This window comes from Lepisosteus platostomus, chromosome 7 (assembly GCF_059453375.1).
Source record: "Lepisosteus platostomus isolate fLepPlt1 chromosome 7, fLepPlt1.hap1, whole genome shotgun sequence".
Lineage (NCBI taxonomy): Eukaryota > Metazoa > Chordata > Actinopteri > Semionotiformes > Lepisosteidae > Lepisosteus > Lepisosteus platostomus.
In genome coordinates, this window is record NC_142617.1 from 49,727,331 (window position 1) to 49,754,520 (window position 27,190).

At 44.4% G+C, this 27,190-nt stretch overlaps 1 protein-coding gene across 2 annotated transcripts in view; it reads right to left on the bottom strand.

Moving 5' to 3' along the window:
• Nucleotides 1-27,190, bottom strand: part of myo1ea (myosin IEa) — a 69,316-nt gene that overhangs the window by 15,239 nt on the left and 26,887 nt on the right. For both annotated transcript variants that reach the window (XM_088640987.1, XM_088640986.1), the window contains exons 3-20: nucleotides 26,767-26,856; nucleotides 25,793-25,887; nucleotides 20,530-20,617; nucleotides 18,316-18,405; nucleotides 17,394-17,525; nucleotides 16,795-16,929; nucleotides 14,834-14,966; nucleotides 12,456-12,652; nucleotides 11,265-11,345; nucleotides 10,239-10,325; nucleotides 9,657-9,743; nucleotides 8,026-8,193; nucleotides 7,813-7,898; nucleotides 6,658-6,739; nucleotides 5,591-5,697; nucleotides 4,030-4,128; nucleotides 2,555-2,699; nucleotides 212-326 (exon numbers count right to left, since the gene is read on the bottom strand). In XM_088640987.1, coding sequence (XP_088497113.1) covers nucleotides 212-326; nucleotides 2,555-2,699; nucleotides 4,030-4,128; nucleotides 5,591-5,697; nucleotides 6,658-6,739; nucleotides 7,813-7,898; nucleotides 8,026-8,193; nucleotides 9,657-9,743; nucleotides 10,239-10,325; nucleotides 11,265-11,345; nucleotides 12,456-12,652; nucleotides 14,834-14,966; nucleotides 16,795-16,929; nucleotides 17,394-17,525; nucleotides 18,316-18,405; nucleotides 20,530-20,617; nucleotides 25,793-25,887; nucleotides 26,767-26,856 — 2,017 coding nt within the window. The remainder of the gene's footprint in view (nucleotides 1-211; nucleotides 327-2,554; nucleotides 2,700-4,029; nucleotides 4,129-5,590; nucleotides 5,698-6,657; nucleotides 6,740-7,812; nucleotides 7,899-8,025; nucleotides 8,194-9,656; nucleotides 9,744-10,238; nucleotides 10,326-11,264; nucleotides 11,346-12,455; nucleotides 12,653-14,833; nucleotides 14,967-16,794; nucleotides 16,930-17,393; nucleotides 17,526-18,315; nucleotides 18,406-20,529; nucleotides 20,618-25,792; nucleotides 25,888-26,766; nucleotides 26,857-27,190) is intronic.

Here is a 27,190-nt window from a genome sequence, read left to right on the forward strand (position 1 = left end):
GTAAGAATGGGGAAACGAAGTTCATTTGCTCACAGAAAACAAGTCCCTAGTTTCAGCAGAGGGAAGTTTACAGACCAGTGAAACACTGAAATGCAGAGAAGAATCTGGAAATGCAAATGCAGACAGGCTGAAGTCAGGGCTACTGGGAGAATTTGGCACGCAGTCGAAAGCTGAAATGTCAGGGAGATGCAGGCACTCGCTGTGGCCATACCTTCCTCTCTCATCTGCACGTATTTCTTTCTGGCCTGGTACTTCCGCCAGGCTTTCTGGATCGCCCGAGCGTAGCCGTCGAACTTCCGTTCCCTCGTCTCTTCAAGCAGGAACAGCTGCGAAGGCGAGAAGACAGATCAAAAAACCGAAAACCCACTTCCCAGCCCTCCACAGGAGAAGGGCCAAGACAAGACCCCGCAGGAACTTGCTGTCTCTTTCTGCAAGCTCCTTTTGGCCACACAGGACCACCCTCTAGTGCTGTTACTAAGATTATCGGCCGGAGCCTTCAGTGTTCTTACAGCCAGCTGTCAGTCACATGTTCTGTATGATTATTTAGTGGGTGATGTTGCATAACTGAGGTGCTGTTACTAGACCACTTGCAAACAAGGCCCACTTAGGACCATTTTTACTTTCACCACGTCAGAGTCCTCGTACTGAAGGTAAACAGTAAAAAAGGAGGGTAAATCTGCACAGCCAAATGAAAGCAAACAAGTACCATGATCGATTCTTTACCCTTTACGTATGTGAGCAGTGCATCTCACTGGTTTTGCTTTAGCTAAACACTCAAAAGATTAATACCATTTTATCCACATTCCTAATTACTCCTTCTAGACCTGACTACGTGACTGTAAAAAGCACTTCACTGCAGGAGAGTGTAGTCTTTATAAAAAATAAAAATCTTCCTTAACACTAATTAGTGAAGAAGGAGGAGCTGCGTCAGTAATGCTAAAGGTCATGGTCCTTCAAATAAAATGGCCTAGTTAATGAACAGGCTGCTAAGAGACATCAAAGCAGCATTTTACCTCTTCTGTGAGCCAGGGGTGGCCAGGACAGCACTCCAACCCTCTCTTCTGACCCGTGAATCATTCAGTGCCATTTCCTACTGCCCTGCTATTTCCTGCACCAACTTGCTACGGCCAGCAAAATAACAAACCCGGCTTTCCAAGAGACTAAACATCCTGTCCGATTTCAAGTGCCCATGTGATGGCTGGCAGGGAGTCAAAGAACCGGGGTGCCCTTGTTCTCCTCTGGGCTGTGCGGCCTCCCCGTGCGCCTTCCTCGGGGTCACAGAAGCTGCTGTCCCGGCGCGTCATATCACACTTGCCAGGCACGTTCCGGCACAAGCACAAGAGAATGTCCCGTTACGATTAATCACGTGAGGGAGGGAAAACAACCCGCCTGTTGCTGGAGACACGCATGACAAAATGTGACCCGTCACTAAAATTTACACTGCCAAAGGAAAGGGGACCAAGACCAGGAGTTCTAAACTCTGTAAAATAAAATATCACCAGTACATAATTACTGGATAATGGGGCCTTGTTAGTAGAATTAGAGCTGGTTTGTTTAATGCCATTATTTCAGTAGCCGGTCTCATAAGAATCAGAAGCCTACTTGAGAACAGAAACGGGACTTTTAAAACCTGATGGCTGGGGGGGCTGCAGGGGTGTAGGGGCGGTCGTCTCAGGCTTTCGCGAAATCACACGTTGGCACACAACCCCCGGCATTCACATGTTACAAGGGCTGATTCAGGTGTGCGCTGGAAATGTCAATACGTGAGCTCACTAGCCTGCTGAGTCACAAAAACAGCTTTCATACAGCAGCGCACCAAAAAAAAAACTGCAGCCTCTGTGTCTGTCAGAGCCCCACACCCCTCACCACATCATCGCACTTCAGATCAGGACGGGAACCGAAAATCTGCAGGCTCGGGTTTCCACAGGCCAGATCTGACCACGGCGCGGCTCGGATCAAACAAAGGCCGGCCTTATTCGCTTACCTACCGAGTGAACGAAAACACACGCTTCTTTAATCCCGCTACAGCAGTGGTGCAGTGATTAGGCTTGTGGGTCAAACTGCTGCTTTAGTCCACTAAAATACCCAGCTGGACATACAGGCGGAGAAACAAGTAGCTTTGGATAAAAGTGTCAGATGGAATACAGTAGCATTAAGAGCTGTACTTATTGCATTTGCATTTGGGCCTTGACGATTCACAGAATTGAAAGGCGCTACATAAGAAACTGATTGATTTGTGGGTGACCGATGACTCCTGTTGATGCAGGAATCCCATGACTGCTTCCTCCACGCTGTGGCTAGAATGAACCCAGTGTTGTGTCGATGATAAGGGGGCTGGTGACGACGTTACCAGCGTGACACACTACACAAGGCTGAGAATGGGACGATAAGGGAGTTGAAGCTCTTGCTCAATCAGGACAGTCCTGCGCTCTTCTTGCCTCCCCTTACCTAAGCTGTGCCCGAATCTACCCGGGTCGGCGCAAAGCAGGAAAGGAAAAGACCCGACGAGCCCCTCTCAGACGTGGCCACGGTGCATGCTGGCCTGCGGGCTTACCGACTCCGGCGCCTTGATGAAGATCTTCGTGCGGCCCAGCTGGAACTGATCCTGGTCCATGTTGACTGACCGGAGCAGGTGCAGCACTCCCTGTTTCTCGTCGCCGCGCCATGTGGGCCAGGACTCCTTGGTCAGGATGGCGTACCTGAGAGGGAAGGGAGGGTACAGTCAGGGCAGTTTTCAGAGCTGGGCAAGACAATCCACTGGCGCACCAAGCAAAGGCGTCTGCATACGAGTCTGGAGCCATAGCTGAAATACGCCACATGGAGAAAAGACTGTAAGGAAACGTATGTGGAACTCTTAAAACCCATCAGGAAGAATGAATATTGATTTTTGTATTGATCGTTTGTAATTTATTGTATTTTAGCTAAGAATGCCGACATTATCTTCCCGTGAAGGTACTTTCTAAGAAATTAAACTCACAATACTTCTCTGTGCTTGTCTGTCTTTGCTAGTTCAAACGTGAGATCCAAACTACATTCAAAACCAGCCTGGAAAAAGACAGGGCTTTCTCTCAGGAGAGGTGTGGCATATCGTCGGGCTGACAACGAGCGTCAAGCCCACTCTTCTCTTTTCAAGACTAAAAGGATTCCTTTATTGGAGCCTGGCCTTTAGCACATCTGGGCTGCTGTTGGTCACACTTGTGAGCAGAGCCGCACGAAAGCGGCGCCCGCTGCCTGTGTCTGGATTTTCGTGAATTCCGGGCAGGCTGAGCAAGGGTGGAGCGACCGTCTGCTTTCCTCTCCCGGGCAGAGCCAGGGAGTGACTTCAGCCCCCATGCAGCAGCCATCAGCCTCTCCAATGGCTCTATTCACAGGCTCCAGCAGGCAGGCCGGGAGCCAGCCAACACAAACAACAGCAAAGTGTGCACTTCCTGGTTGCCTCAAACTGCAACTCCTGTGCACGCCCTGTGGGAGTGAGATTAGAGGCTGAACTGAGGAGACCCCGATATGATTTACACCGATTAACATCAAGCCACTCTCTTGTGCACTCTCCCTGTCTCTCTCTCAGGTCTAATGTCGCCAGTGGGCCTAACACTATGCAACTTTTAGCCTTTTTTTTTAATGTTCAACCCCTTCTGTTTTTTAACACAAAACCTATAACAGCCAATAAAAAAAAAGATGCATAAACAGACTCATAAATACTCCAACAGAGCTCTTTTCACCAAGACAACCTCAATTTTGCATGTGTTTTTATCGAGCCTGGCAGTTTCATCAGTTTGTTTGCCACAGCAGTAATGCACACCCAGCGTGTGCAGGGCTGCCCCTCTCCTACAGGGTTTTTATCGGCCTGCGCAAACGAACCACCTCATTTCAGCTGTGTTTTTTCCACCTTGAATTGCTGAACTCCCTTCAGCCATGGATAAAGAAAGCGTTCGGCTTTCTCGTTGCATTTCCTCTTTTCACAAGCTTCCCAGTGATGCGGTCTCCGGCAGCCAGGAAAGGAACAAAGCGCCAGATGGATCGCCGGCTTACCTGTTCAGAAACTTCCTGAAAACCCGCCGGTATGCGTAGCCCGCCCTGCGGACTCTGATGTTCTCCTTCAGGCCCAGATATTCCACCTGGTGCTTCACTCTAGACATTGACGGAGCAAACAGAACACAGTGAATGAACTGATACCAGGCCTTCGACTTTGCCTGCTTGCTCCATTTCATAGGAAAACCAGCTGTGTGGCGGTTACTGCCTGAAAAGTCCAAAAAGATTTTCAGAGTAAATACCACATGTGCGGGCACTATTCTATATTCTTATATAGAAAAATCCCTTCATCTACATCTAGTCAATAGACTCTACTAATGAATTAAAATTGCACTTGCATACCTGAAGCACAGAACTATTTAAAAAAAGTTTATCCTGGGAGTTGAAATCAATACCCGAAGCACTGATTCATGTCCTCAGATGTTCCTCTCTGAAGATTCACCTGTTGTTTTCCGGCTTCCTATGTAAAATCTCTCCACCCACTGTGCATTCCCCTGGCTCTCAGGATCAAAGGCCAAACCTGTCAGTTTCAGTGTGAGAACAGCGTGGCCGAGGTCTCCGTTATTTCTTTCAAATGTGCAATTGAATTTCCAAACTAAACCTGGAGGGCTCCCTGGATTCATTTTTTAAACACATGCTGCCTTTGGGAAGAATGTATTCAAAGAGCTCTTTCTATCGTGAAACCTGACCAGTTTTCTTTTTGGAGCAACAACAGGAAGACTACAACGCCCTGAACAATGAAGTGCATCAAATCAGTACATCGTGTACCTCGCTGCACTTTCTGAGGAAAGAAACACAGGGGGAGAAGGCTACACAGTCTCTGCGCAGTTACAGACTTCCTCCCTTATTTCGGAGATCTTTATTCGATTAGATTCTGATAATACCATTATGAACGCCTAGCTAAAATTCCACAGACTTTACAGGCGGAGCTCAAACATGAAATGCCAGATTACTGTACGTCATTAAAACTAACAGAAATTCACCGTCTAGTCTTCATAGCAGTGTAGGAAAATTCCGCTATACAAAAAGTGAAAAAAATATGAAATACAATTGTTTAGTTTCCAGTGAGAGGAGGCATGGCAAGCGCTGTCATTAGCACTGCTGCTTCACCACAATGGGGCCCTGGGTTCAATTCCTGGGGTTCTGTCTGCGTGGAGTTTGCATGTTCTCCCTGTGTTCGTGTGGGTTTCCTGCCACAGTCTAAAGACATACTGGTAGGTTAATTTGCTTCTGGGGAATTGGCCCTGGTGTGAGTGTGTTTGTATCTGTATGTGCCCTGTGATAGACTGGCATCCCATCCAGGGCGTATCCTGCCTTACGCCTGTTGTCTGCATCCATGAATTAGAGAAAGCAGTTAGAAAATGGAAGCATGGATAGTTTCTAATAGAGCACAGACCTGTAAATTGTACAGACTAATGCATTGCACATACAAGCACAGCTACTGATTTGTGGATAAATGTTTCTATTGCTAGATGGAACCAAAGTCTTAGTACTTGTGTGTGAGGCAGACAGCAGGCAGGGGGTTAAATTCTCAAATTGGACATTGGAAGTGATGCCTTACCGCCCCTCCTCCCAGTCCCTTGGCTTCTTGGTCTCGTTGGGTTTGATACAGCGGATGTAGTGGGGAGTGCATTTCACCAAGGTGCTCACCAGATCGTTGGCTTGTTTCTGTGAATGGATATCAGGCGGTGGAAAGCTCAGTTCAATCACCTGAAACTGTCAAACATAAGCATTCTCTCTTCTCCTTTAATGAGCTCTGACACAATACAAACCACAATCTCAAATTAAGTAGCTCTCCAAAGAAGATGTGATAATGATGTGCATGTGTCCCTATGCATACGGAGTGGGGCTTCATTGCTCCCCACTGAGCAAGGAGCTGCAGCAGTAAAACAGAATGAGACCTGACTGGATGCTGTACGAGGGACAGGAATACAGTATATTAACTGGCTATGATGAGTTTTTCTTTAATGAAAACCCAGATAACCATGCCCAATGTGATTACACCTTTACAGCTCTCTCCACCTTACTGTTTTACCTTACAGCAAAAGTGCTCTCTTTGTTGTAACTCTAAGCTCCGAGAGCTGTTCAGTATTGTGCAGAGGGCTAGGATGAAATGCACAGACAGCGGACAGGCTGTACCTCTTACCATGCAGGAGGTAACGGAAGACACAGAGCAGCTTAGCGGAATGTGCAGCTAGCATTAGCGCGACTCGCGTTTATGTGCCCCACAGAAAACAAAATAAAACGACAGAATAAATATATGAAAGCAAAGGAATAAAAGAATTGATAATATAGCAACAAAACGTGAGAAGGCCTCAGATGGGAAATTTAGGGAGAATACACTGGAGCAGGTGGACAATTCTGCTCAACAGCTGTTAGTCTGTACATCCTGCGGCACAGGGACAGTTGTGTGCCTCGGTGTCAGGACTGCAGCGAAGCAATAACATCACAGACATATGAGCCACGGAGCATGGACAGCCCGAACCAGCAGCAAAGTCAAAGGGCTTTAATCTCTTTCCAGCTACTGCACCTGCCCTGACAGAAAGGGCAGTTGTTTGTTTGTTTGTTTGTTTTTTTTGACTTGACAAAAAAGCACAGACTCAGTCCAGTGTCTTTCCTTCCAGTCACCTTTATTTTGCTCCCAGCAGTTGTGGGTCGGCCTTTCTTATCTGCTTGGAGGTTTTCGGGGAACAAGGCACGTATGAAAGACCTATTGGAGAAGATGACGGAAAAAAAAGGCAAAACGCTCAGTTATTTTTGGAGACACAGGACAGTTGCGGACAGTTATGAAATGAACTTTTCATCGATTTGGAATTACAAGAGAATCCCAGTCTTGTGGCTCATATAGTTTTTGTGTACATAAAGACCAATAAATGGTAAAACACCTAACTTTTTCTCAATGCTGAAAATTACTTCTAAACATTTCAGCATATCCATTATTTTAAAGAAACATTCTGTAATACTGTTTGTAATACAATTTGTTTAAACCCTGAATTCTTTGAATTCTCAATTGATTCAATGAAATGACATTTTATAAATAGTGGCTGACCATGTATTCACTTACAATGAAATTCTGTAGCAGATATATTAACAGAGAGCAGATCAAACTAAAAAGGATCTTGAAAAAGAGGGGGCTCTAGTTGTTCTGTCACAGATCTTTTTGGCTTGCCTAGATGGGTTGAATATGAGTATCAAGAGACGGAGATGATCTGTCCAGCTGGGCAGTGCAGCTTTGGGCTCATTCACACCAGCAACAATGAATTTTGCAAATGAACTTGACAAAGAGGTGTGCCTTGTACTGCGGCAGTCAGATCTGCAGGCTGCAGTTTCCTAGCCCATTCGGAGGCGTGTGCGAATGTCTTTTGGCGGGCCTCAGCCTTACACCACAAAAGCTGCAACACAATAGTTCGGACTCGGGGTGTTTGAACAGATGGCAGCCTCAGCTCAATAGAGCCATCAGGGTGCCCCTGCTGAGAGCCCCCTGTGCACCCCAGGGCTGAGCCAGGCGGACAATAGCAAGGCCACAGCAGCGTTTTCCACAACACTTCCCAGAAGGATGCCACACGCTCACATGGGGTGTAGGGGAAAACGCGGCAAGGGGCAATGTTAAATGCAGCAATGCCCCGCTCCTCTCTTTCCACAGCTACTGCCCTGACTGCCACCTTGCCACCCAGGTTTTTTCTGCTGCATCCCAAAGGAAAAAATAATCCAACCACAGGACTTCTCCACCTCAAGGACCCCTCTCGACAAGCCACGCAACCCAGGACAGGAGCCGTCACCTACGTTTCGCTGCTCTGCATCAGCTCGATGAGGTCCATGAACAGCACGTCTCGGTTTCTCTCGCAAAACCCCTCCGCGTCGTACGAAACCTGCAGACAGCGCCAAATGCAGCAAAGTCAGCCGCCAGCAGCTCCTCCTCGCCCTGCTAGGGGCCCCTGGCCGAGCCCTGTCTGCTGTTCCCAGCCGGGGAGAGCGGCGGGGGGGGTGAGGGCTCACCTTGCCGGCGTAGTGGTGGATGATGAAGCCCTGGTTCCAGCTGTTGAAGTGCTCGTGCGAGTTGATCTGCACGCGGAGCTTCTGCAGCAGCGTCTGGTCGGCCCCCTCGCCCACCGCGTGCATGGTGGCGCACACGTCGTCCAGAATGCTCATGATGCCCGGGGGGTTCTGGGACCAGAGCACCACAGAGAGGGAAGTCAGACTCCGTTTGCAGGGTCTAGCGGTGACAGGTGGCTGCATTTCCTCCAGTGCCAATTACTGTCTAGTCCATTTTGTATTTTGAGCACATTAGTATCCAGTCAGGGAGGTCATGTTAAAGTGAGAAATACATACTAGCAGTAATGCATTTATTCCATCCTGAAAAGAGAAGGAAACAACTTTTTGGCTGTGGAGCCTTCTTCTCTTTTCAGCATGGAATAAACCTATTACTTGTTCCTTTGCAAGTATGCATGCTGACGCAGCTACCCACCTGAACCAGCAGTAATGCTGCTTTAGTACTACTTGTAGAAAAGGCTGCAAATCCCGGGATCAATAAAATAATAATAACCAAACGGGCTAGACGGGCCTCTCTGTTTCTTGAATTCTTCAGACTAGCAGTTAAGTGCTAGAGAAAACCTCATCATTTCTCCAAGCAGTGCATTTTTCAAATCTCCAGCGAAGCACGCTTTTTATTGTGAGCAGTGAGTGCATCAATTCCCCCCACATCTTCCGCTTTAAGGGAAAAGAAAGCCATGTGTGCTGACAAAGGTCTAAAGCGAGGTCGACATTCCACTTGGCATTATAGCATTTTGTTTCCTGACAGGTTAACCACAGATGCAAGTACTGTTTAAGGAAAATGGTCCCTTCTCTAATCAAGTCTCATTCACCACACCATCTCCGAGCACAAACATATGCACATGTAGCTTTCAAGGGAGTCACCAACTTCCATTTTTAGCTAATTGAGTATGTCAAACCACAGCTGCCGCTGAGCTGGATAAAAAATAAAAACACAAAGCTTAGTCCCAGCTGTCAGGAAAGGGCAGCCCGTTCCAGCCAGAATTTTCAATTCTCTGGGTCATGTTTTCGACAAAACAAACAACTCGTGCTTTTCTCCTGACCATGGGGAAGACTGCATTCCCACATCTACGCAACACAACATTGGAACAAGAATCCAACGAACGACATGCCGTGTCTTTTTTCGGTCAGATCAGAAGGTTTCACTCCTCGTTCTGAAATTCACAGATAAAAATGGTGGCTTTTGGGATAAACACGGATGCAACGGAATTCAAAAAGCATGACAGCACAAGTGCAGGTCTAACAATTACAGCTGCAGGAAGGAACAGCAGAAACATAGGAGAGCATATAGCCCTAATGAGCCCAAGAATGGCTTTATCTTGTGACTCTGCCTTATCTTTAATGGATGGTGTGCAGGATTAAAGCAGAGGTGCCGAGAGTCCCTTGTGGGTTGCTGTCCAGACAAACAGGGTGTTGTCCTGTCATTTACCATGTATACTGGTTACACAATGGGGAGAAAACTGAATTTGAACTGATCATTCACTGAAACCCACAATGTTATCCCAGTCATTTCAAAATGAGTTTCATTGTTGAACACAGCAAAAAGTTTAAGGAGGCGTGTAAAAAGCAAGACTTACAATTTTACTCTCTATGAGATCACAGACAATCTTGTTGTTGAAGTAGTCGATGGGAGTCCATCTAATGCCCTCCTGAATGTACTCTTCCTGAGAGAGAAAGCCAAGAGGGTTCTGAGAGGAGGGGCCTCAGAGGTTTCTGAGAGCTGTTTTGAAAGACAGCTCTGGGCTGAACGTAATGATTAGGAAACTGAAGCCAGCAGATGCATTTTCCATTAACTATATACAATGGCAACTGTGCCTTTAATACAGGATACTGTATTTCTCGTCACTGACACTGAAGTTGAACTATTTTTTATCAAATCTTATTTAATATATTTTGTTTTTTTTCCCTTTTCTTCTTCTTGACCATCTAAAATGATTAAAATGATAATTAAGAAAGACTACTGTACATTCTCCAGTGATAAAGTGGGTTAAGCACATTTGTTTCAAATAAGTTGCATTCCATCATGGGATTATCTTAGTCAAGGTGATGTACAGCAAAGAGGGTTTCTCCAGAGCTCGATGGCACCAGCTGCATTAATGTCATGGTTGATTTATAGGAGATCGATATTCATGCACGACGGGCTCTAAAAGTCTTATTACCTGTTCGGCTTTCAGGGTCAGCTCAATAAAAATCTGCTGGAGTTTTTCATTCACAAAGTTGATGCAGAACTGTTCAAAGCCATTTTTCTGAAAAGGATAAAATGTGTTATAACTCAAGCCGAACTGGATATTTAATGTACCATTGACAGTAACATAGTCTAAATACCAAATATCAGAAAACACTGTATATGCCATAACCAGTTATATCCTGTAACATGAAAATTACAGGTACTGTGCTTTCCTTTCCTGTAGATAACAAAAACAGACACAATCACATTCGATTGTGCTCTACCTAACCATGAAAAGTGAGTAAGAAAAGGGTTTTTGGGTGCTTAAATAATGCACTTCAACCACGTACTAAAAATAAAACATGCAATAAAGCACTTTGACAATCTGCAGGGCACTCTGGCAAGCTGGGGATATGCACTCTGCCGCCTACAGCTGTGGTTTATAAGGAACTCTTATCTCCAAGTCAACATAGCTTTCGTGATGAGAAATCATAATTGAAGCAGTGTTCCAGCCTGAGCCCTGTACACTGCTTATCATCTTCTGTAAGCTGTAGTGTCCCTTTTTATAGTCTGGGCACCGATTTCTGTACTCCCATGAGCCTTCACATGCTGAACAAGACATTAAGAAACCGCCCGGTAGAACAGAGCAGAGAATTTGGGTTGAATTGTAAAGTATTAAACAAACAAACAAAAACAAAGCACAGTGAGGCCCTGCAATCGATACATTTATAGTATAATGACATATTATTGAGACTCTTACTCTCTCAGCAACTACATGTTACAGTGCTTAAAGATATTTCAGGTAAGAAGTAAAATGCTATTCAAGATGTGTGATTACTGAAGTCTAGGCATTCATATACATTTTAGACAATTAAATAAGTACTATGAATTTCATCTTTTCATTCCAAACCTACTGCTATGTCACAGCACCATTTGCATTTCACTGTTTCTTTATTCACAGTACAGCTTGGTATTTAGGGCCTGATCGGGATTTGAACGCCCACACAAACATTCTTACCTGGAAAATTTCAAATCCATAAATATCCAGCACTCCTATGTTGTAGTCTTGATGGTCCTTCACCATGGCTTTATTAATCGACTGCAATGAACAAACATACAGTATGTGCAGCTGGATGAGAGCCTTAGATCATTTAGCGACAAATTACCAAACAGGCTCGATGAGTCAAATACTCTCTTTGCTTGTAACTTTTATGTTCTTAGTACATTAGAAATTAATAAGAATGCTATTAAAATTACATCTCCACCAGGTTTAGAAGACAGAGAGGCCTAGAAATAATTAGTTTGTCTTGACTTAATAGCATATTTCTCCCTATCCTTCAGACCCAAGCAATGTGCTAGCCAGGCCCTGGTTTGCAACACACTCTGCTGACACAGGCGGTTTTAAAGACTCCTTGGCCACTGACATTACCCTTCACTCTTCCCTCCATAATCACTTCGACTGGGCTTCAGCTACCTAGCTAAACCTGCCAGCCAGATGTTAGCAGTCCATTAAAAGCACTTCGTTCCAGCTTTTATCCGCTACCTCAATTCTCTCTGAGCAGATTCCACAGAAACAAAAAAAAACATCTGCAGCTGAACTGTTGAGCACAACCGAAGCATAAAACAGACATTTTTGGGGCAGGAAGCACTTTTCTGTTGTATATAGAAGCAGTTATAGATCCCATCTGCATGATATAGAGATTTATAATTCAGTTTACTGAAGGAATGAAAAGGATTTTAAATAAGACGTGAACTAAAACCTTTGCTCATCTGATAGTCTTGCACAGATGCAGGCATTACTCCTCGTGCACTGTTGCTTCAACTAGGAAATTCACTCCCACATTTTAACTCCTACTAGACTAGGAAGAAACAGTGCTCACAGTAAAACTCCAAAGGGGGTGGATCCCTGACAAACAAGTGCAATGACTTGTTACTTCATGCATTAATGAGAACCCTTCTTTCACACAAGTGCTGGGATTTGAACCCACAACCTTGCAGTTATGCATCCAGAACCCCGACCGCTGCACCATACAAAGAGTAATAAGAAACAAAATGCTGATATGATAGTACTGAAATCTTGTTAAGAAAGGTTTTCTACATTAAAAAAACTCCCTGCAAATCAAACACTGTAGGCAGTTGCTTTTCTTTTAATTTCTGTTGTGCTTGGTAATTGGCGCCTGTGCCGGCAGGGGCGCTGAGCACTGCTCACCTCCACCAGGTAATCGAAGACGCGGGCGTGCAGGGCCTTGGACAGGGCATCCCTGGTGTAGCAGGCCTGCTCCACGTTGAGCGTGACGTCGATGGACTCCGACTTCCCACCCCACTTGCTGTCCATCTTCCTGCTGGTGAGCTTCTCCTTCAGCCGGCTCTGGTCGATGCCCAGCAGGAAGGCGGGGAAGGCCAGGACTGCAGGAGCACAATTAGGGCCTGCTTTAACACCCGAAGCCCATCGCTACGGCCAGCTTTTCAACGTCTCTCCATCTCCACCCAAGCCACAAAATTATAGCTTGGCTCCCGCCATGTGAAATAAACGTAGCCATGTCTCGTGAGGTGCGCTGCCCAACGGGCAGGAAAACGACAGAGCGGACACCAGCACAGGGCTCGTTTTAACACGGAGGAGCCATATGGACACCTGGAGCAGCGATTCCCAATCCTGGTCCTGGTGACGCACACACCTGCTGGTTTTCATCCCCTCCCACCTTCATCAGATAACTGAAGCCGTAACTGATCTAAGAAGTTCATGCAATTGAATATTTGCATTTTGTTTCTAGTTAGAAACTTGGGATTTTATTTCACTTACGACATACAACAGTTAAAGCTCCAACATGTTTAAGTTCAAATCCATCTGGTTATTATTAAGTCAATAAAGGGTTTGATTGTGTAGCTGAGGGCTCTGCAGGAGCAAAACCCCTCAGGTATGTGGGTCACAGGACCGGGATGGGGCACCCCTACCCTGGAGAGTCTGGCCTGGCGCTCTGCTGGTGTCTTCCTGTGAGAGAGTAGTCTCCCTTCTCCCTAGGGAAGCCTCCCTCTCTCCCTCTCCGGAGTGCACCAGACTGCCAGCCAGGTGGCGCAAAGCCCCCCCACACTGCCCTCTTGGTTTCAAGGCCCTGTGTGCTTGAACAGCCTGAGCAGGGGTCTCTGACCCTGGTCCTGGAGAGCCCCAGTCTAGCAGCTGTTAGAGCCGGCCTGGAAAATCATTAATTTCTAATGTCCAGGAAGAAGTTTACTGTGATCCATTGAACAGGTGGTGTGTTCAATGGAGTCATTTAGAGATCATCTGGAACAAAAAGTAGTTCCCTTCCTCAGAACATTGTTTAATCAATGGTCTGCTTACACCAGCTTTCCTAATCTTGAAGTAACAGGTAATTTAGAGTAACTTGACTGGACCTCTCCCCTTGTCTATTGGTTCCATTCTAAAAATATGACTTGCTAAGAAGAATAATATTATTCCAGTGAGGCCAGACCTTTAAACGAACTTGACATAACCTAAAGTAATCAGAAAGAGAGGAGGCCTTGCGGCCCCTCTATCTCATTTGGGAGTTAAACATGCTCGACAGAATGCTAACCCAAGCAGGAAAATGTCTGTGCTGCTGCAGTGCTATAGCACATTCATTTACTCTCCTGTCATGAGACCTTTTTGTTAATACACTGTTGAGCATCGTCTATGTGCATCTCCTGTTTATCCATAAACTTTGGAATATTACTTCAAAGGAAGTGAATATGTTTATTTATTGATTGGCAATTTAATAAAATGGAATATTAATTTGCAAATGTCTCTATATATATTACATGAATACATGTTAACTATTGTTAAACATTAACGAGAAGTAAAAATCCCCACAGCACTGGGGACAAATGAACAATCCAAAAGCTTTGACTCCTGTCATGACAGAGCAAGTTATATATATATATTCAGGGCTGTGGGGAGGAAACAGGCGTCTGTGGTACAAAGGGCTGTGCTGGGACCCACAGCAGCCAGCAGCGAACAGATGTGGAGTACCAGGATGTAGACAGCAGCAGACAGACTGCAGAGGGGATGTGACACTCGAAAAGGAAGCACAGCGATTAGGGAACACCAAAAAGACATCTGCACAGAACAGAAGGTGGCTTTGTACCCATGGAACAGCAGCCTCTGAAATTCAGATTTCAGCCATTCCGAAAAGGGGGAGGGCAGGAAATCCAATATTTCCTTGCAGAATTCTAGTTAGTGATGTAATACTGCCATTTCCACAGAACTGCATTGCATAGAAAACGCTGCCCTGCCCATAAGCCCAGGAGAAAAGCAATAACGCAGAATTACAGAAAGTTCTACAACAGAAACATATATCCTGATTAGGGGGTCATATTAGTAAACGGTTATTTTCCATCGCTTTAAGGTTTTCTATACTTTTTTTATGAAACAAAAGAAAAACGTCCCAAGTTCAAAAGAAAAAAAACACCTATATTCTGAGCTTTACACAGGATGCTGCCATCTTCCCAGTGCTTTTTATTAGGAAAACAGTGTTGTGCTGTCGGAGATTTATAAAGCCAGCCTAAATTCCCCTAACCCCTGCGCCTCCACCCTCCGCCCGTAACGATACCCACACTCCTCGCTCTCCACGGCGGCGTAGTTCCCAGACTCCTTGAAGGTGATGTTGCCCAGGTGCAGCACGCCCGCCACGATCTGCAGGACCTGCATCTGCTCCTCGGACCTGATCCCAATCACGTTCATCGCGTGCTGGAGGGAGAGAACGGGGAGGAAACGACAGGTTACAGGAGGCTGGAGAGCACATGACCAACAGAAGCAGGTCAGCGAAAAAGCCACGAATGAGGTAGAGGGGGCTCAGTTCATTATACCAGTCTTGAGTGCCTGTAGTATGATCTGATCTGAGCCAGGAGCCCCATAAGATCTCTGCATGTCTTCGGGCAGGGACCGACAGTCCTGGCTTTCCCATTCCCTTCCCAGTGGTTCACAGCAGCAAAGTCAATCAGGTATTTAAGGATTAATTTAGTGATTGACATTCTGATTGCATCACATTCTGATTGCAATGATCCTGGAGGAGTAAAGGTCACTCACCCTTGTCCCATAGAATCTGCATTCATTGTTAAAAGCATGAATTTTAGTTATGCATGTGTTAAAAACTAGATCAAGACAGTGCAATCTATAATTCTCAAAAAAGGGTTTTGAAATTGAGCATTTTTTAAATTAAAACCTCTAGGAGGCAAGGGATTGAATTCCATTAATCAGGAGCTCCACAGATAAAGGCCTTAACTCAGGAGATCTCATTCAGCATACCGAAGATCTTGTAATGCTTGCTTCTAGATGTAAAATTAGAAACAGTGGAGCTGAACCTAAAGGACTTTGGAATTCTGAGCCAATTTTTTGATGGACTGCTTTTTAAATAAGGGCCTCTTCTGTTTTAGTCATGAATCTATACTATACTGAGTCAACATCTGGTTGACAGACTGCATGGACTCATATGCTTTGAGAATAGGTGATAAGTTCAGTCGGAGAGAAGGTGAATCAACAAGAATTTCACCACTTGTCTAAATCAAAATGTAATGGTCCTTTCTGGTCTTGTGAAATGAAAACACTCTCTTGCCCATCTGTTGCATGCATATGACACTGTACTCTTAAAGAAGCTTTATATTAGAATCTCCACATTCAGACATGAATACAGAATACAAGCAAGTGCTTTATTGTCAAAGTGTTTCCATAGTGACATAACATTTCACTTCAAATTAGCTTATTCATTTTGTATATTACACGGGATATCACTTCTCATTCCAAATATATAGACCTCGTCAGAGATGCAACAGAACAAGCAGGTGTTCTCTCTTCAAATATTTCAACATTTCAAATGACAGCTACACTGATAATTAGCTATTCACCAAGGCATAAAATACTAAAGGAATTGGAAAATCATATAAGATTTTTGGTCTAAAATATTTCATCAGCAGTTTTTTTTAATCGGTATCAAGAGAAACAATTAAAAGTTGAATACACAATTGAATCCACTGAGGCAGGTCATAGATGTATCTATTAAAATCAAAAGATCACACTGGTTTCTGAAGTGAAATTTGTATCTTTCTAAGAAAGTACAGAGAAGAATAAACAACAACGATCACAGAAAAACAGATTAAAGACAGATGCAGAAATCAAGCTCTAGATTTGACCCCCTGAGGATGTAGTGTTTCCATTTGATGGATGCAGTATGTTCTCTGGTATTGCTCCTTTGTTGCTTGTTCACTACTTTCATGCCTTTTATTTCATTTTTCTAATTTAGCACTTTTGTTGCCTTTTCCTGTTGCAACATCAGGCATAAATCCATGAGCAGAAAAGTCTAGTTCTTGGAGGGCCGGAATCCAGTAGGTGTTCCGGGTCTCTTTAAATCACCAGCAGCTGCAGACCTTTGTGTTAAGTGTTAATCAAGTTTTAAACTGGTCCAGTTCAGCTCAAATAGGTCATAAAGACAAAGTGGGAATTCAACCCGTAGACACTGAGGCCCACCAAGGACTGGAGACCACCACCACTACCATAAACAGAAGCAGATCTAAGTTCTTACCATTGTCTCTTGAAAGTCACTCTTGTCATTGATGTCTTCCACCTTGTAGGAACCAGACTGGTTGAGGTAATTGTAATAGTCCAGGGAGGTGATTCCAAGACTGCTTCTTTGATCTCCGCTGGCTCCTTCTATCAGCTGTGAAGATGAGAGGCCAGGTGATTAGATATCCAGCTTCAAATCCCTGCATGATTAGAGAAGCTGCATTCTCCAAGTAATCCTAAAACATTTCACCCAAGCGCCAACAGTGATGCAATACAGATGCCTAAAGATTTCAAAGAAGCATGCTTACCAAAAACCTTTAATTCATGAAAATTGCTAAGTTGTAAAAGCATGGCAAATTGCAAATCAGCCAAAAGTCATTTTGAAGATACTGTATGTATCTATTGCGAATCCCCCGTTCATACATTTTTATTTTTTGCTCTAAATTGCAGGAAATTATATTATAGGGAAGCAAAACCTCCTCTAGTTTTCCAAAGACCTCAATGACACACTGAAAAGGAACGACATGTGTTTGAAGCAGCCAAACAGCATTTCTTTCCCATATATTCTGAAAACCGTTCAAGCTGAGGACATTTTCTTGAAAGCCCCCCTTTCCTTACCTGGTAAAATATGTGGAAGCTCCTCTCACCAGGATTTCTCATAACAACCCGGGATTTTTCCAGCAGGAAGTTGGAAATTTTCCCCCCATCTGGCTCTCCTCCCGAGCTGAACTGGATTTCAAAGTATTTTCCCTGAAAGAGAGGGTAGAGCTGCCGTGTCAAAGAGAGGCATGTAAAGTAAAAAGCAGAGCTTGCAATGTTTTGTGGGCCCTTTGTACTGCAAAGAGCCATGAAGTTACAGTTCATCAAGAAACAGTAACGTCTGACTGGACACATATCTGAGAGTTTTCTTTAAAACATTCAATTGTCAGTTATAAGGTGTCACCAAGTAAGCCCTGCCACATAGTCTCCCAGCATTCCTCCTCTACCCTCTGCAGTGCAGCACCCCTAGGGGACTCCCGGTCACCAGTGGCCAGTGACACAGTCCTATTTTCAAACCTGTGTGACCTGTGTGCGTTTTGCAAAGCATTTACTGTTATTACTCTACAATGATAAGAAATTTAAAAAAAAACTGATGAAAGGGTAATTTGTTTGGGTAGGACAGAAAGTCATTTTTGTTTTATCGACACAGAAGGAACATTAATTAAGAAGCTTGGATGGAGAGGCCAAGCTGGCTTGTGTTTTCAGCCAGCAGCAGCAGTAAAACAGGAGTGGTGTACTGCTGTCAAGTCTTGTGGCCGGGGAATGAGAGCAGCTGTCCCTGCTTTAACTCGGTTTACATCCTCCCTGCTTGCAGTTAAAAGATTGTGTGTAAAGCGAACCAAATCTGAGGGAGCATGCAACAATAAAACTCATGAAAAGGCAAAACTGGCTCTCAGGGCTGCATTTTAATTTTTTTTCCGGCTGTTCCTCCTTTGTTCTGCCAAAGCCACAGGACATGACAGTGCAAACAGGATGTTACCCGAAAACACGCAGCACTTACAAATCTGCTGGAGTTGTTGTTCCGCAGTGTCTTTGCATTTCCAAAGGCCTCCAGCAAAGGGTTTGACTGGAGAATGATGTCTTTAACATGCTGAGGAGAGACAACAAGGGCCAGGATGTAAACTCTGAGACATATACCCAGAGAGGCATTTAGAAAGCTGATGGCGGGAACTTCACAATAACTAGCAACAGGCCTGGAACAGATTAGGTACGTGATTTATGGACCATTAGTTGATTTTTTTTCCCCCGTTTCAAATCAGTTTTATTGTGAAGCAAGGTTTTATGCATTCAAGGTATGACCATTCAGTCAGTGTACTTCAATTTTCTATATCTGAAGGTAAAAGAAAACGATCATAGAGCGAAAACCAAATACAAATAAGCAACAATATAGTATTCACTTACACTGAGGTAACGAAGAAGAAATCAATACTTGCATAAAAAAACCTCTAAACTCCCAAACCCCATCCCAAGAGTTCTACCTGCCATCGGAGCGATACCTGTTGTTTTAAATACAGCTTTTGCATACACTGTATTATCTTTGCAAGAATCAAATGAAAGAGTCCCATGTCTTCTGAAACTCTTTTTGAGTTTTGAGAGCTGACCGTGATTTTTAAATTCGCCAAATGTCCATATTAATACATGCAACAGAAATGGTCAAAAACAATAACAGTGTTTTACACACTTGAATTTAATATTTTTCATGAACAGTGCTGGTGGCAATCCTACAGTATAAAGTAGAGATTTTCAAGATTCTTCAGGTGAAAAAAAGAGTCAAACAAAAAGTGATTTTTCTTTGGAGCGCAACATGGAAATGAAGGACACGAGTTCCAAACTTAATTTACATGCTTTAAATTCAGGAACAAAAACGGAACGACAACTGTTTTGCATTTTGCTGGATCGGGTTGATCTTTGAGGATGAGAGGCTCCCAGAGATTCCAAGTGGCTTTAATATTATTCGGTACATAGTAACTAGACTGCAGCAGCAGAGAAGGCAGAGGAACCAAATATTGTGACACTGAGACACACAGAAAGGAGCCCGGCTAGGGCAGAGGGCAGCCGATCTCTCAGATACGATTGGGTGCTTTGTTAAACTACACAATGATAAAAATCTCAAGGACACGTGCTTCAAAAAATTGCAATGACCTGTTTAAATACAGATCAGCACAGGGATTCACACATGCACACTTCCTAAAACAGTCAGTCTCTTTTTACACAGTGATATGAGTGTTCTCAGAATGTCGTATTGGAATATACAACAGTTATTAAGAACGTACAGGCTTGTTTTTTAACCACGCTGTAGCAAAATATTCAAGGAAAATAAAATTTGAATGAATTTTGGTTACCCTACCATTTTTTTCCTTTTAAATTGCTACACACTTTGCAAAATAATCCAATTAGGGCAAGGAGCATTTAGTTGCAGAAACCTGCTCAGAACTGTGAATTAAGAAAACACTCACTTTAAAGTGAAGGGGGAAAAATGATTATTCAGTCTACTCTGATCCACTAGAAGATCCACACATTTCTACAAACAGTAATGAGCAGGGCTGGCTGTAACTCCAGTAAAAGCTTTTACCAGACCAAATGATGACAAATGTCTAAGATCTTTCTAAGCCAGCAAGGAGTTTTAGAGGCAGTCTTTGGCAAGATCGCAAAATCTTAATGTCTTTAAAAGTGCTATTATTCTTCTGTTGACTGAGGGACTTGAAGAAGAGGACATCTGCCTTTCTGAGAGATCAACAGATGGGCCAGTCTGGTGGAAGACTGGTAGCCCAGCTCCCGGGCAGGTCTGTCCAACAAGAGAATGGCAGTCTGGGATGTGTGCGTGTGTGGAGTAGGGATTTACAATGCCACTTGTAAACTTATCATTAAAATCTTTAAAGACTTGGGTAAAACCTACAAGGAATCAGACATGTCTAAGATCACGCCTGAAAGCGTTCTCTGCTTGGCAGTCGAAGTCAAATCCGAACAGGCATGGAGTTCAGCAATGCTGAAACCACCAACGAAGGCTGAAGCCCAAGTTTTTTTTTATGTAACACAGATTATACAAGTTTGGTACAGGGTTATATGCGAGAGCAGTGACAGACTTGTAGGCCCTTCTGTTTTGTTTTTAACCCACGGCAACGCACGGTGGTCCAGGTAGCTCTCCCTGGCTCTAAAAGCACGCAGCATGACGGAAGAGCAGAGGGAGCTGTCTGCTCTTCATCTGGTGCCTCACCTGGACTTTGGACCCACCACCAGACACTCTGGAGATGTAGCTCATGATGTACTTAGCAGCCACAGTCTTGCCGGCACCACTTTCACCACTGAGAAAACAAAACACCAAAAAAAACAAACGACAATCCATTAGAGGTTTTTCCAGCTATATTTATAATCCATAAGTATTCAGGAATTTTGTTATGGATCTTTTAACAGGCACTTAGAACGGTGCAGCTATTTAAACGTCAGCGCCAATCACTGCAAGTTTTTATTCTTGATTCACAGTCTCAGTCGTGATCATCCTGTGGCAGCCCCGACAATAAAACACAGATGATGCCCTAAATATTTCCATTTGTTACCCAAGCTTCAAAGCTAAAACAGTTGTAAGCAGGAGTTCTGGAGAAGAGTAAAACACTTCTGTGGCTTTCAGGGCTGGGCCCCTCTGACTGACCTCCGCAGTCGACTTTAAAAGAATTGGAATGGCCGCTTTGCTCCGACTCCAAAAATGATTCGATGTTGTAGACAAACTGCGTACCTCCCATGTTTTGCTTTGGGATGTACAGTATTTGACATGTCACATTCCAGTGGAAAATAAAATTCCAGTATATTTTATTGTTCTTTGTTTCAACAGCCTAGTTTTTAATCTTGGCTTTAGGCATATATAACGTTCGGGACTGCGCTGACTGCTCTTGTCACACAAAGGGATGGCATTTTGTGCAGTGTGCTTTGAAAACGGCTGTGGTCTCCTTTGACAGGTTTTAAGAGACGGGGGGTTTAACAAATCCCCTCCTTGTCAACAGATACTTATCCCTCATTAATACAAATAACAGACTGGACTGACAGGGCCTCGTCTGTTTGGGACATTTCTTAAGGGAATCCTATTGCTCTTTTTAAGATGTCTAGACCTCCCCCACCCCCAGCGAACTCTAGAAAATCTAAAGAGACAGCTTCCACTGTTAACCAAGCTGAGGTCAGCTTGCTGAAGGTACAATCCTGGTATCACAGACTGCTGCTCCTTTAAGTCAATGAGAACGGTAGCTGTGTTAGCGCACAACAGGATCAAATAAAATGGGACAGCAGAGAGAAAAAGAGCACATCTTGCTTCAAGCTGTTCTTGTCCATGTTCCAGGTCACCAGACGATTTTAAGGCTTCCCGATTTGCCAATGAAATGTGACTAAGAGCATCCCGGCGGTGCGGAGCACCACCTTCCTGGTCTCTCTGCACAGGGAGAGACGAGCCCATGAGCGGCTGGCAAACTCTCTCCCTGCTTCCCGTTTCGCCACAGTGGCATGGGAAAACCCATTTGCATCCCAGATCCCAAGGAAAGACAGAGAGGAGCACGGCTTCGGGAATCGGAAAAGGAGAAGAGCAGTTCAACATGCTGAGATAGACGTTTGGCTTCAGATGACAAAAGTGTCTTTTTAATCACGCCTACTGAAAATGCCTGCGGGGGCCTGAATGCTTAGGGAAAGCATCAGGTGGTTATAAAAGGAAGTCTGCTGTGATCACTTTACAATACCCACACAGCTACAGTATACTGTAGATGCCCAGCAGGTGTGGATTTGAATTAGAAATGTATAAGCACAAGGCCAAACACTTCCACCCAGCCTTCGAGCCTGTGCATTTCTTTTCACAAGACATATGTACAATATTTGATTAAGTGTAACCAGACTGGTTACAAAGTATGATTTTTGGGCCACCGTAAAATTACAAAGGGGAACTTGTTTAAGTATTATTAGAGTAAAGATTTAACCAAACCTCCCTCATATAAAGTTTGGTAACATGCACATTGAATGCTCTTATTAAGCCGAGTGTTGTTCTTCACAGAGAACACTGTATTTTGTCTGGCAGGCTCCCTACATGAAGTACTAGTAAGTGCATCAGGACACCTACCCCCTGTTCTTCTGGAACAAGATTTACACGATTTGTAGCTGTAGTTTCTTTTGTCATTTCACAATGTTTACAGAATTTGCAGCTTTAACTCTGCTGTTCTGAAACAAAAAGGCGTGTTTACTCCAGCCGCACAGCAACTGTTGCAGTGCTTGGAAAAGCCTGTCTTTTGGATTCTGGGACAAGTTTCTGTTCTCCGTTGGGGTGTTCCCTATTGTACACTGTAATTACACAGCAGTCAGATGGTAAACACATTGTGGACTTCCTCTAGGATTTATTAGCTCAACAAAGATTATAGCTGGAGTGACTGAAATACAACACAGACTCATTTTCTGCTGCCCAAAACACAGTGTGTGTCACTGACTGACTGAAAGGGCAAATTATACAAACTTCATTCAGTATTAGCAGGAATGATAGTTTAACCAATTTAGAAATGCTTGCTGCCTTCATTGTTTCTGATTATTACAAAGCCCCCATGCGATAAATGCTACTATTGGTCCAGCGCGTTTTCATAAAACGATGCATGTTGTCACGTTACATTTCCTGCAGGTTTGTTTTTCTAATTAAAACAGTTTTACTGAAATGGATTTTGCATCTTTCCAGTTTCAGGGTTTCCACCCTGCACAGATACAACCCTGTTTTTATTGCCTTGTCTTATTCTGGGGGGAAAAAAAGCTTCTGTTGCAGTGCCAGAGAAATGCCCTCTTTTGCAGAAGGCAATAAAAGAGGCAAGTCTGAGTTTTATAGGTTTATAAAAAAATAAAAGGTGGCAAAGTGCAGATTGTGGTGTCTTATTATTAGACACTGCCAATCCGAGGAGTGTGGGAAATAGTTCTGAACGGGGAAGGCTGTCTTGTACAGATCAGCATCCTGCCAGATGAAGGTCCTCATTGCAGAGTTGGGAGCAGGGGCACCACCCTTTTCCTGAGTGGGGTGCTGCCGCGACACCCAGGAACTGTAGGACTCAGGAAGACCCTTGAGAAAAGCCCCCCTCATAGTGCATCTTATGCACACAGACAGCTTCTTCCCTCTAAAGTGTGAAGTTTTCAGTGTTTGTTTGGAACATAATTCCTAAACATACCAAATTTGCCATTGGCCTTTACCAGTCATGGCCTCCTAATAATCTCCATCTCTGAACTGGCTTCATCACTCTGTTCTCCTCCCCACTGAGAGCTGGTGTGTGGTGAGAGTACTGGTGCACTATGGCCCCCATTGCATCATCCAAGTGGGGCTCCACACTGATGGAGGGAGGTCCCCATTACCTGTAAAGCTCTTTGAGTGGAGTGTCTAGAAAAGCGCTATATAAGTGTAAGCAATTATTATTATACAATAAGACATAAGAAACAATAAGAAACATTTCTGGAATTTAAATAGGAGACATGTTTTGGGCATACACTAAAAGTATTGATAAATTATTTGTTTCCAGTCCCGGAGCCCTCTAGAACAGCTATCCTGATGGACCCAGCAGCGCCCCCTACCTGTAGGGGCTACAGCACACAGGCCCACATGCACCTCAAACAAACCATGAACTGCTTTAGTTGCAGGTTTAACTTTAGTCTCTTGGTAAAGAATCAATTCAAGTGCTGATGTTTTTTTGTTTTTTTTTCGTGGTGCCTAATTCCCATTAGCAGTTACAGACTGCTTCCTTGTTGTAATAAATCTCTTAGGGTAGGCTGAACTGAACAAAAAGTGAAAACCCTCCTTGAAGGTGCTGGATGCTGTGCTTGTTTTACAGTACCCCTGGCAGAAGGGACCCTGTAAGTACTGTACTACTCGATTAGGGCCGCCCATGTCAAAATCTGAACAGTGGACCACAGTGTTGCTCAGATGCCCTCATCTACCTTCTTGGTTAAAAGGAAAACGTAACAGGCTTTGCTGTGTGAAAAATGAAAAGCAAAAACCCCAAACTTGTACAAAACAAAGAAAAATACTGCACAATGATAAGAGGGAAGAGGGGGGGACTGCCACATCAACAACCATCTCCAATCGCTCATTCCGCAGCGAGTTATGATTTCAGAAGAGGCTCTAGGTGATGCTGACCACCTGCCTGTCCAGTGGTATGCTAAGCTTTGTTTTCTAATCTGGCTCATCACGATTTCACTTCCACTCCTTTCATGTGGGAGACTGGACTGGCAGCTGTTCGCTCTGCGCCAGCAAGGAAAAGTGCTTAAACAGGCCCAATTAGCCATGAGGTAAGCACTAACACCAGTCCGCACTGCCACTGCCTCCTACGAGACTAAAGCAGTGCGCCAGACACCGATTTCCACCTCAGTTTCCTGTTCTCAGGCCCTCAGACTGATCCTGACCGTGATCGAGCTTCCAAAGTTGCTGTGCTGAACTGTAGGCAGAGACAAAACAAACTGTGCAGTTTCCACGTTTCCACTGTGGCCTTGAAGGTAATTAACTCCCCATGGGTGGTCTTCAGAACTGCAGATCGGGAAACCTAATCACAAAACCCAGGCCTGTGGCTTTTATGATGAGGGAACTAGACCCGTGCAAATCAGCCCCAAATGTCAAAGCAATTAAGCCTGTAGATCTTCCCAGTGGAGGGACTGCTGGTGAACACCACATGTCAAGTGACTTGCTGTAAAGAGATACACATGCAGGCAGATGCCAAGCGCCTCTAAAATAAGTTTACTAATTTAGCGCATTCTTCAATACAGTCATGGATGTCAGAGCATCCCAGTCGTACAAGCTTCTTCCGTTAATCACAATGCAAGTCTGGACTGCTACTGGGAGGGTACAAGTATGCTATAGCTACTGGTCTGAACACAACAATTGGTCGGATGTCGCTATAACCACCAAGCAATAATATACTGTATACTTTTCCCATCACAAGAAATCAGAATGAGCCTGTGCAGATGGTGCCCTTTCATTTTTTTAACGTACAAAATAAAAATATTTTTAATTCACCACATTCTCGTGCACACCCCTCTTGAAATTCAAGCAGGCTTCTTTTAAAAAAATCAAGTACTCCAATTGCAGAACTGTTATGAAATGAAAGAAATACTTTTTCTCCTGGAAAAACAATAATTAGCCCAATGGAGCTGAGCATTTGGATTCATCATCTTATGTTCATTTAAAAAAAGCCTCTAAATTTCCTTCTTTGGCGATGCCGGCCAGTGTGCATGATACAGATGCATAACCTCTTCCAACTGCTTAGCTTCCTCCTTTCGGTAGTCTAGATGCTGCAGACTGCTCTTGCTCTGGATGACAGTATGGACCCAAAAGTAGCCATCACTACCTGCCTGCTGCCAGCTTCCTCTGCACCTCGCAGAAGCTGCTCCTTCTCCCTTGCACCTGTTTTTTGCACCCATGCACAGACACTACAAAGGGATTTATCCTGCCCAAAAACGATCCATAACAGCACTGCGAAGAAGATCTCCATTACCTGATGATGACACATTGGTTTTCTCGATCGATCATCATGTTCCTGTACATGTTGTCTGCCAGGGCATAGATGTGCGGAGGGTTCTCGTACTGGGCCTGCGAACAAAACAGTTACAAATCAGAAGCATAATTAATTTACAATGGCGCCGTCCTTTCTGATGAGGTAAAACTGAGGTCCTGACTCTGTGGTCATTAAAAATCCCTGGCTGTTTCTCAAGAAGAGAAGGGGGGTTACTCTGATGTCTTGGCCAAAATTTCCCCCTGGCTTTTACCAATCATGGCCTCCTAATAATGTAAGGAATTATTATTATTTCTTCTAATTGTTGCAGATCTCCTCAAAAGCTGTTTTTTATATTTTAAGGTAATGTGTAAGCACTTGAAACACATCTGTACTAGAACGGCAGAGGTGGGAAACAAATCATTAGCTGTTAGTTAATTAAGGGTTCTGCTTTGAAATTCCAAGCTCAGCTAGAACAGAAATTCCATTGGAAACTGGGATACCAAGGACGAGGATATGGAATGAGTGTGATGGAGTTTCAGCAAATGTTTTTTTAAAGATGCTGATTGGGGGGAAAAAAATAAAAGAATGGGGGCCCACACAGGTTTGCTACCCACCCAACGTCAACAGTGAGAGCGCAGCTGACTGCAGAGCCAACGCAGCAGAAACCGGCGTTAGCAAGGCTGGCACAACCTTGCAGATTAGGTCCGTGCCAACTCTGAGAATTGTGGGAACTTCTTCTTGTGCCACACCTAGAAAACTCAACCCTGTCTTTCTGCGCGCTGTCGTGCCCAAGTGTAACGACACTCCAATTCTCCAAGCGAAGGAGCTGGTTCCCAGAGAGCTGCCGGAGAGCTACGCGCGGAGCAGAGCACGGTGGCTCACGGCAACTCTCACAGCATGAAGAAACAGTGGGGAGCAAAGGAACCCCCCGGGAGTGGGGAAGACCCCCTTGTTAACATCTGGTCAATACGAACCGCTCCCTGGTACATCTCCACTTCCTTGTCTCCGAAGTAAGGCATCTGCTTGAAGGGATTTACAGAGATGAGCACAGGTCCAATGTATGTCTGAACGCTAGGGTTAAGGTTTATCTTCGGCACGTACTGCACATACTGCCTGCACTGCTGGGCAAACATCTTGGCCATGCTCGGGAATTACAACACAAAGTCTGGGCATCAAAATATTGTTTAAAGCCTCCATTACTGTGTTCTAGTGCTCTAGCAGTTCTGACTGTTATTACTGGAGCTTAGTCTGGGTCAGCAGGGGCGTGTGGGATGATGGGTACACTACCGGACTGAACCGCCAGGCTGTGGGTTCATGTGCTCATAGCTGTATCACTGGGGCTGTACCCTTCAGTGTGGTACATTGCCCTGGTATGAGCAGGGTGGGAGTGCATCCTGG